The sequence below is a fragment of the Alosa alosa genome, chromosome 20, assembly GCF_017589495.1.
Source record: "Alosa alosa isolate M-15738 ecotype Scorff River chromosome 20, AALO_Geno_1.1, whole genome shotgun sequence".
Taxonomy (NCBI): domain Eukaryota; kingdom Metazoa; phylum Chordata; class Actinopteri; order Clupeiformes; family Clupeidae; genus Alosa; species Alosa alosa.
In genome coordinates this window covers 10,966,040-10,976,724 of record NC_063208.1, presented here as the reverse complement: position 1 = coordinate 10,976,724, position 10,685 = coordinate 10,966,040, and the positions used below count along the sequence as shown (strand labels likewise).

General features: G+C 40.7%; 1 protein-coding gene across 1 annotated transcript; it reads left to right on the top strand.

Moving 5' to 3' along the window:
- Window positions 1-2,810: 2,810 nt before the first annotated feature.
- nkain1 (sodium/potassium transporting ATPase interacting 1) lies at window positions 2,811-9,040 on the top strand. The gene is made up of 9 exons (XM_048228946.1): window positions 2,811-2,971; window positions 3,250-3,306; window positions 3,506-3,799; window positions 4,115-4,252; window positions 5,752-5,832; window positions 6,131-6,328; window positions 6,429-6,489; window positions 6,581-6,662; window positions 8,469-9,040. Exons 3-9 carry the CDS (start codon window positions 3,746-3,748, stop codon window positions 8,470-8,472), a joined length of 618 nt encoding a protein of 205 aa, XP_048084903.1. The 5' UTR covers window positions 2,811-2,971; window positions 3,250-3,306; window positions 3,506-3,745; the 3' UTR covers window positions 8,473-9,040.
- Window positions 9,041-10,685: the final 1,645 nt, after the last annotated feature.

The window sequence follows — 10,685 nt, the reverse complement described above, 5'->3', positions numbered from 1 at the left end:
CTGCACTGTGGTTCCACTTTTCAGACATACCAAACAAACACTTATCTGCCATGGAAGTCATCATGGAACCTTATTGCAAATTTGAGTTTTAGGCACATGTACTGGTTGAATAGGCTGCATGTGACCAATAGAGAATGCTGCAAATCGGCATCAAGGTTTCACCAAAATAATTGGCCCCACAGTGTACATTACACTATACTACACTACCCTACACTGTATGTTCTATCACATGACACTGACAGAAACCTGAGAGAGATACAGGATAAAACCTGAGAGAGATTTGAGATAAAAGAGTTGGAAATCGCCTGCTGCTACAAGTGCTGAATTTAGCCTTTGATACAAGTGTACACAACAAACTTTTGGACTACCTTAGGAACTGCTCTAAAATGCTTCCGCTCTTGCGTGAAAGAAGATATTTTATATTTAGAATGGGTCAGAAGCTCAGGACTAATCAGTTGCACCTGTTAATGATGGGGTTCCTCAAGGCACCATCCTAGGCCCTCTCCATTAGATCACAGTATTAAAGGAGAACGCCAGTGATTTTTCACATAGATCTCAGTTTCTCAAGGTCACCGAAAAAAAGAAAACAATCAGTTTTACCTAGCTCAAGTTACTGCAGCCAGCAGCTAAAGCAGTCTGGCAGCTACAGCACTACACTCTGGATGGCATGTTTGTGAGCCCCCATGTTCATGCCCCCAGAGTGTAGCGCTATCTGCCTAGCTACCTTGGCTGTTGGCTGCAGTAATTCAAGATAGGTAAAACCGATTGTTTTATTTTTTTTTTCGTACCAACAGTACTCGGTGACCTTGAGAAACAGAGATGTGAAAAATTGCCTTCTCCTTTAAAGGAACACGCCACCATTTTATGAAATTAGGTTATTCACCATCTCTGACTTGGGACTATATTGGGGCGAAGCACTGCTACAGTACTTGGGCGCAGAGATTGTCTGTGCTGTGGCGAGTGAGACAAGGTACATAATGTGTTGTGTGATATCTCTGCACCCAAGTACAGTAGCAGTGCTTTGCCTCATCTTAATCTGCATTGTTGTTGGCTCACTTTTACTCATGACATGCTATCCGGCAATGAGAGATTCCATTCACTATGCTAAGCTAAGCTAGCGGGGGCGCTGCCGGACCAAAACAATGCATGCACGGAGACAAAGGTGCTTTTGCTCACTTATCTAGCTGTAGGGGAGACGGTGAATAACTCAATTTCATGAAACGGTGGTGTGTTCTTTTAACTATTCCTATACAGATAGCCCACAATTATATCTCCCCTTACAACCCATCAGTCTTCTGCAGTGGATGTTATTGGAAAAAAAAATCCTTCAACTCAGGAAAGCAAATCAGAAGTCATGTTGGTCCCTCTAATGATTTAGAGTCTAATCCCTTTTATATTTCAAAACATCTGTGTCTCCAGCAGGGTAATGCTGTTTAGTGACAGATGCAAGATGAAAGGTGATGAAGTAAGCTGGCTTCATACATTTGAATTCCCTTTTTGGTATAAGTATAAGTATATATACTCTTTTGATCCTGTGAGGGAAATTTGGTCTCTGCATACATTTCAATTCCCTTTTTGGTATACTGTAAGTATCTATACTCTTTTGATCCCGTGAGGGAAATTTGGTCTCTGCATTTATCCCAATCCGTGAATTAGTGAAACACACTCAGCACAGAGGGGTTAGGTGCCTTTCCAAGGGCACTTCAGCCGTTCCTACTGGTCGGGGTTCGAACCGGCAACCCTCCGGTTACAAGTCCGAAGCGCTAACCACAGCTGCCCCTGGACATCTGGCTAATCTGTTTTGCCCAATCCAGTGTGAAGTAACAGCCTCCAAAAGGGACAATCCTTAAGCAGGATTCGGTAGTTTTGGGTAAATATGGCAAACTTTGCTTGCAAACGGAAATGACATACAACACTGATCACACCAATATGCACCACTGCTAGGGCTGCAACTAACGATTATTTTCATAGTTGATTAATCTGATGATTATTTTTCTGGGTTAATTGATTAGTTGTTTGATTAGTTGCCAGAAAATGGTGAAAAAATGTTGATCATTGTTTTTCAAAGCCCAAGATTATTACAGAGAAAATTGCCCCTCGGGGATAAATAAAGTTTTTTGAATTGAATTGAATGTCTTCAAACGCCTTGTTTTGTCCACACACCAAAGATATTTAGTTCACTGTCAAAGAGGAGTAAGTAAAGCTGAAAATATTCAAGTTTAAGAAGCTTCAATTAGAGATTTTTTATGTATAGTCCTTAAAAAAAATGTAACAAACCGAATACTGAATAACCGAAAATTACACAAACCAAATTAATTTAATAGTCAACAATTAATCGATTAATTGTTGCAGCCCTAACTACTGGTAGAATTAAATAGCCCTAACATTATGAGTTTGAGGATTTTATTGCAAAACTAAGGCTAATATACAATAATATATACTGTAGCCTACCCTACCCCAACAATGGTTTACATAGTTGTCCATTTCTTTATGCAATATGTTCATTCTCTTATTTAACATGGTTTAATTTGCATTTGGAAGGATAGTATATGATGTCAAAAAGATTATCAATGTCATATAGGATATACATATCAATTCAACTTTTGAGTAATATTATGTGGTACAAAGATGAACGATGAGCATCATTCTCCTAGCATCCTGTGCGTGTTGTCCTGTGATCACTTACATGTAGTTTATATAGTTTCAGTGAATGGGTAGCCTATCTGCCATGGCATATATCATTAGGCCCAGCCTATACCCTACTTAAACGTTGTCTGTGGTGTGTGTGTGTGTGTGTGTGTGTGAGAGAGAGAGAGAGAGTGTGTGTGTGTGTGTGTGTGTGTGTGTGTAGCCTGCACCTATGTGTTGTGCAATGGAGGATACCTTCGGAGGATTTTGCATTGTACATGTAACATGTAGCCTATCCATCTAATCGATTTCGTTGTGTAGCCGGTTAATTTGTAGACTAAAGGTAGGCGTCTTTCCACCCGCCTTTGGAGCTTCTATGTATGTTGGTTGGGAGATTGAGAAATGTTGGTCCTTCGTCCATAAATTGGCCTTATTTTGAACTGTTCTGTATGGTCTTTCACGCGGCGTGTTTGATTAACGTGAGATCATGATGTTTCTTGTGTTATCTGCCCCGTGCTGTCGGTAGCGCGCATGAGCTGTGGGTTCTCAGACGGAGGTTTACTCCTTCGATGTGGTCTGTAGGTTGTCTGGTTGTCTGACACCTCTTGTTTTCATCGACAGTGAAACTAAAACAGGGAATTCTTCTGCCTTACTGTTTGAGACAAAATCGACACACCGGTGAGTTAGACCAGTAAGGTAGTTAGGTATTGTAGCCTATGTTCTCATCTTGGCCGTTTTGGTCGAGGGACTCGTTTTCGACCCTGTATGATGTGATGTTCATTTCTCCCTCTCTTCATCGTACACCATTCTTCTGTCCGTTTCTTTTTTTTTTGCACCTTGTGCTACCTTGGCATGCTCATTCTCACTCTAAATGAAGGCGTGGCTGCCGGTGTTTCACGTTGTGGTAGGACGTCGCAGAAACCGCGGCTCTGGAGGACTTTTCGGAAGAAACCCTGAACAGAAAAGACCCATTGGGCGGTATGATAAAGTCACAAAGAAGCCGCGAGCTGGGTCCGGTAGCTCGCTGATAAACAGAACCGGAACATCTTGGACCTAAGGGGAGACCGCAGGCTCGAATCACCAACGACCCGAAATTTGGATTTAAGCGCGCACGATCATGGCTTGGTGCGACGGGAGGTGTACCCTTATTGTGATATGCAGCTTGCAGCTGGTGAGTGTATGCAGCAGCGAAGGCATTCTTGCAACAATGACAATATACTTGAGGAGTGTTCTGTGAGCCTGTTATTTTTTTTATCGTTTATGTCATAGGTAAACAGAGTTTTAATTGTAGACCATGTCATCAGTAGTAGGCTGTCATGTAGGCCTCACATCAGATGTGAGAATTAACAACAGTGCTCTTTTTTAGGATTCATCTTTTACACAGGCTACTAGGCTCTGACTGGCAGCAGTTTCCATGGAAACAGCTGCACCAATGCAAAGGCTGTGTACAGTGTGACATTTAATTGTGTGGTCTGTCTGTGTGTAGGTGGCTGCACTACAGAGACAGGTCATAGATTTTCTTGGCTACCAGTGGGCCCCTATCCTGGCCAACTTCCTGCACATCATGGCTGTCATACTGGGAGTATTTGGCACTGTCCAGTTCCGCTCACGGTACATCATACTGGTGAGATACTGATGTTGCGCGCGCGAGCACACACACACACACACACACACACACACACACACACACACACACACATACATTTACTTGGGTTCACATTCACATGTCAGATTTTTGGAGATGGAATCAATTTATTCTTTATTTTGTAGTCAGGCTACCATATATGTATAAATGCTGAACAAAACAGGCATGCACTGTTTATCCACCTCAACATGCAGACGTCTTGCAACCTGTTGTAAGCAGCAGACATACGGTGAATGTGTTACTCCGTCCAATCGTTGTGCATACCCATGAAAAAAAAACAGTCTACACTATGACAGCACAGATAATGAAGTAGAAGAACCTGATCAGAATGTAATCAGACACTTTGTAAAAAAAGCCCGGAGGCAACAAAGCCTATGCAGAGAATGTGTTGGCAAACATGTTTAACTGTTTTAACAGTGAACTATTGTTAGCTTAATGGCAACCAACTAAGTGGGAGGTGTAGTTTATGTTTATGTTTCTTAACAGACACGTTTGTCCAAAGCGCCTTACGACAAAAACAATAAATATTGCATTAGCATTAAAATCAATATAAAGTAAAGTCAAATGAAATGTTAAATTAACATAATATCAATAATGACAATAATAAAAAATAGCAAGTCTTCATAATATCCATAAACATAAAACAAACAGTAGCCATAAACTTACACAAATCATGATATTAATTAGATGCAAGGTAAACACATGGGAAGAAAGACAGTTATTTCACCTGAGCATTGTGTAAATGCGTAGGGTTCTCCAGGGATGGTACCTGGTTCATAGTGTTGCCTCTTAGGTGTCATTGTATCGTTCACTCATACTGCTTAACCCAGCAACATATTCCCTATCAGCCTTGTCTTTAACAGGAATTACACAAAGAGAGGATTCAATGAATCGGTTTCCATCTAAAGACTCTGTCCCCCATGAGGAATTGATTAGTGTTTGGACTGTGCCATTGGAATCATCTGTTTAGTCCTCCTGCTCTGCTCATTAGCCCGACAGTGTAGCGAGTACTTCAGCTGAGATTAGCCGAGTGTTACAGACAGCTTTGTGTAAAAGAGGCCCAGTGCACAGAGCCATCTTGGTTTACCAGAGAATCAAGAGACCCTGGTGTACAAGCTGCATAGTGGGCAGTGCCATCTAGGGGCAACAAAGCTTCTTAGGGTAGTCGCAACCCCTTGCCCCTCAGAAGCTGAGCCGATGAAGCAGAAGGCCGGATTATCAACAAAGCAAGTGTTTGATGTGCATAGAAATAAGGATTTAGATGTGTCTGATGGAGGATTACAACATTGATAGCCTTGATCAGAATTGTGTTGCTCAAATAAGATCAAAAGTAGGATTAGCCTAACGTTACGTTATTCTGATCAGTGTGTTTCAATGAAATGCCCACATTGTAATATATTGATTGGGAATCACACATGTAGCTCACTTTTCCCTTCCTCCATCTTGTCTCTTTCCTCCTCATTGTGCTACCCTGCCAGTATGCGGTGTGGTTGGTTATCTGGGTTGGCTGGAACTCCTTCATCATCTGTTTTTACCTGGAAGTGGGACATCTCTCACAGGTGAGTGTGTTTGCGATGGACTGACTAATGGTCAAGTCGTATGTAAGTTAATGTGCCCAGTGGGGGAAGAGTCTGAGCGGCTAAGCTTTTGGATGCCTTTGCAGAGGTCTTTTGGTCATATACCTTCAGATTCAGAATCTTTAAAGAAGCTCAGGAAATGCATATAATGATGGACAAGTAAGCATAACTATTGGAAGGGTCAGCCCCAGTAATGGAATTTAGAAGAAAATGCTGACATAGAATTCAACAGTTTAGTTGACTATTTGCTCTCAGACAGTTTCTCACTTTGTTGTTTCAGGATAGGGAATTCCTGATGACATTCAACACCTCCTTGCATCGCTCCTGGTGGATGGAGCATGGCCCTGGGTGTCTGGTAACAGCTGTTCCTGACTCTCCATTGGCTCCTCAGGATCACCATGTGATAACTATCAGTGGCTGCCTCTTAGATTATCAGTACATAGAGGTGGTCAGTGCTTCCCTGCAGGTCTTCCTAGCTGTGAGTACACATCCCCACAACTGCCAATAACTATTTTGTTGTTATTGTCTCAGTTTGACTGAACTGTTTTTTTTTCTTCTCCCCCATCTGTCACATTCAGCTCTTTGGCTTTGTGTACGCCTGTTATGTGAGTAAAGTATTCCTGGAGGATGAAGACAATGGTGAGTGTCCATTGACAAGCTGATTGAGTGGTGTTGTTGTCTTTTGTTATATGTTAAAGCACGGAACTGAACTGTCCTCTTTCCTTTCCAGTTGATTTCATTGGTGGATTTGACTCCTATGGCTACCGTCCTCCCCAGAAGAATTCACATTTGCAGCTGCAGCCCCTCTACACGTATGAACAGCCTTTCCTTTATCAGTGAAACTAGCATCTGTGTTACCAACACTAGAGCAACCGAAGCTAGTCACTATATTGTGACAACTGTGTACGAACGTATACGTTAGACTATGTCTCTTATCTCTTCTCAGTGGTAAGATTTAAGTATGAACTCGAGTGTAGAGGTGTACGCACATCTATAACGATTCTACAGGTGCTGGATACTAGAAATACCGAGTAAAACAAAAGAAAAAATATCCACACTCTGTCTCTAAAGCTCCCAGTTTAATGGTGGGTTATACATAACGTTTAGACCACTCAGGTCTTTTTTTTAGATGTCATCTGACGAAGACCTGAGGACACCTGACGAAGACCTGAGTGGTCGAAACGTTGTGTATAACCCACCATTAAACTGGGAGCTTTAAAGACAGTGTGCGGATATCTTTTCTTTTGTTTTAAGATGTAAATATGAGCCATCTTTGGTTATCTATATATTCCTGTGACGTTCACAGCAATTATTCATTCCCCTAGACACCTCTTATTTCTTTCAGTTCCTAGCTGTTTTTATGCTAATGCTAATGTCTTTGATATCATCTGAGAGACATTACAGTTTATACCATGGTCTAGGTTGAAAAGGGTGTTGTTCAAAAAGTGATATAATACACCTATAAAATGATTATGACGTTGCTTGACAATGCCTGAGTTAGTCCGCTCAGCAGTGACTTATCAACATTCCACAGCGTTGCGATAAATGGTGAAAAAACTAACGATTTTATCTCTAAAACTCATTTAGTATTAATAATTGATTTCATAGTTATTTATTTCGTAAGTTACCATGGTATACACGGGATAATGCCCTTCGATGCGTCCATTATCAGAAATAAATGGACCGTCCGACGCTATTTTTTTAAAGCAAGCAATCCCTGATGTCATCTCACCACTCCTTCTCATTTAAATTTCAGTTCTTTTATATACTGCTATAAACAGTGACAATTTGCTCAAGGTGCATCCCATAGGCCAATGTTGGAGATGTGTAAAATAAAAAGATGAAGAATGTAGGACATAGGGACAAAGAGGGCAGAAGGGAGATAAACATATAGATCATATATAGATACTGTATATGAAAAGATAGATCTGGAGGAATGAAGTGAAGTGGATACATGTATTTCCAGGTGCACATAGAGCACTCTGTTAATATCTATATTAGAATACCATTTCAGGGTTAACAGTATGTACAACTGTCCATCTGCAAAGCAGTCAGCTTTGGGTACTGTTTAAATCATGTTTAAATCAAATAGCTGTCTTCACAAGTGCACAGATGTCACGAAGTTTTTACACCACTCATACACTTTGTACATTATCTCCTCCTTAGTGTGGTTATCCGAAAAACACAATCAGATTAGGAGAGAGAATGTGGATGCCATATGGAGATGTATTGTATTGGGTTTTGGTTATGGTAGATGATGATGATGATTTCATAGAGAACGTAAAGGTTCTGCTACAGAGTGGAAGTAAATGAGACAGGACAGCCAGGGTAGATAACAGAACGGAGATGCGGAGAAGTAGAGGACGGGAAATGGAAGAGGAGAAGGAGAAAGAGAAAGGGAATGATATTAATTGTACCCTGCAGCGAGTGAAGACTCAGGACCATATTCTACCTCTAATCAATATGTCAGTGCAGCCTGAGAATGAACAGAGTGCACTGTTGTAGACTAGTATCCTCTTTTAAATCCATAAATTATGTGTATAGTATACATGTACGTGTGGTTTGTACTGTATGTATGATACCGAATGGTTTGGTTCCAAGTATGTTTTCTTTTACAGGTGACGGTTCATCAGATCCACTGACCATTGATGAGGAAAGAGAGTTGGCACAACACAACTCTTCAGATCGCTGTGAGCCCTGATGTGGGATGAATAAATGAAAATAAACTTTAGTAACTGTGTAACTGTGTTGTTCATACCATATGATACTCCTGCTACTGTACATGGTTGATTATGTTGTTCACAATCACAACAGACTCAAGCTTGCCAGTCTACATGTACAGTACTCAAAAGACATTTGGTCTATTGTGCTACAGTATGCCGTATAAAACCTGATGCCAAAAAGGTTTTCATAAGGTGCTCCTCTGGGTTTGTGAGACTAGTATGGAGAACATTAAAAACGTTTTGATGAAACTTAAAAAAAACTCAAGCAATATAAAAATGTATAAATCATGAGTTGTAATTGTTATAGCTTTCTGGTTGTCAAATGTTACATTTTGGGACAGCCAGAAAATGGACGCATCAAAATGATCCAGCATCAGTTTCACTTTGCTGACTGAGTGAATCACTGTATCTACAGTAGAGACCCATTTTACTGACCACTACTCACACAATAAAACGGGTTAATTTCATCCTAGCTGTTAATAAAAAGTTTTCTCACATATCTAGACTGCGGTCTGCACTGAGGCCTTCCATTATAGAAATCTCATTATCTTGTGTTGTAAAAAGGATTTTTATGTCACTGTTGTCACCATTACATCCATAAAAAACATTAAACCAATGCATTGGTTAACAACTGTAGATTTGTAAATAACATAATTTATTGTTGCGACCAATGAGCATGTCACATAACACACTAAACACTGTTTTACCCAAACCCTAGTTTGTTTCTTGCCTACAGAAAACGGTCACAGGCCCTTTAGTTGAGCCTATTTTGGGACCTTGGCTTCTGAGAAGCCCAAGGCCTTCAGAGTGGGGGCTCTATGTAGTTTATTTCTATTGCCTCAGTAAAGCAGAGGGGCTTCTGTTTCCCTTATGTAGTCTTCCTTTTAGTAGTCAATTGTCTTGGAGAAAACGGCAGAGAAGAAATAAATGATCACAAACAAAAATTGGACTTTCTATTCTGTATAAATCCACAACATTGTAACAAATTAAACAAGTTAAACAAAAAATATTCCAGCTTGTATTACAATCAACTCAGTCTGGTTCACTTTATTTGATTAATAGTACATTGTGTTACTTATTGTTTGACTAAGTATCAGTTGTGGTTCTCTTCTGACACTATATGAAGTGACAGAAAAACAGTAAAAAGTTGGACATACTCAGACACTGAACAAGCCACAAAAGAATGTCTTTATTCACTGAAAATGATGGAAAAGGCAGGACATACAAGGGGTTGGAAACAGAGTCATTGTATCAACCAGAGATCAGACACCTTGTAAATTTAGAATGCCATGTTGGCCAAAGTGAATCTTTACGTCTCTTTAATGGTGATGTGGTAACATAACAGTAACAGCGGACTGAACAGAGGAAGTATGCCCTAGACTGATGAAATATGTCTAAATGCTCTGGCACGTGTTGCCACTACATTTTCCTTTTTTTGTCCACTTTAAAGGGACACCAGGCAACGTTTTTGTGTTAATTAATTATCTTCTTAAGTCGGTATATGGTTAAATGACACATTACGGGGCGAATGAAGGCTCTCTCGCCCGCCCCTACTGCCTGTAGGAAGAATATCCCACTTGCAAGTTCGGTGTATCCTTCCCGCCGATCGAAGCAGGATCAGTTTACAGCACAGAGGCAGGCTAACGAAACAAGATTGTTACAAATGTATGTATAATGGCAGAGCCGGCGAAGAAGCAGCGAAAACCCTTGACGGAAGACGCAAAGAAAAGGAAAAGAGCTTCAGACCGAGCGAGGGGGAGTTTCGTAGAGAAAAAGCATCAGGCTTGCCTGGTGTCCCTTTAAGTTTTCATTTCTGATTAAGACAGTTAAGGTCCAAGGACTTCGGTTTCTGTAAATGACCTTGTTTTAAAAGGCAGACATTGAATGTGCTTTTTGCCTGCCTAAGAAAAGTAATGTTGCATGACAAACCAGCTGTAGAGACATTAGAGAGATGCCAGGGCGAAAAATCTTTTTGGTTTGACAAGATCTGAGACAACTACAAGAGAGCATTCACATGTACCAGTTGCTTCAGACAGCTCCTGAGGGTGAAAGCGAGTCGGTGTTCCATATACTGGATAGAAATTGAAGGGAACATGTAAACTGACATGGCAT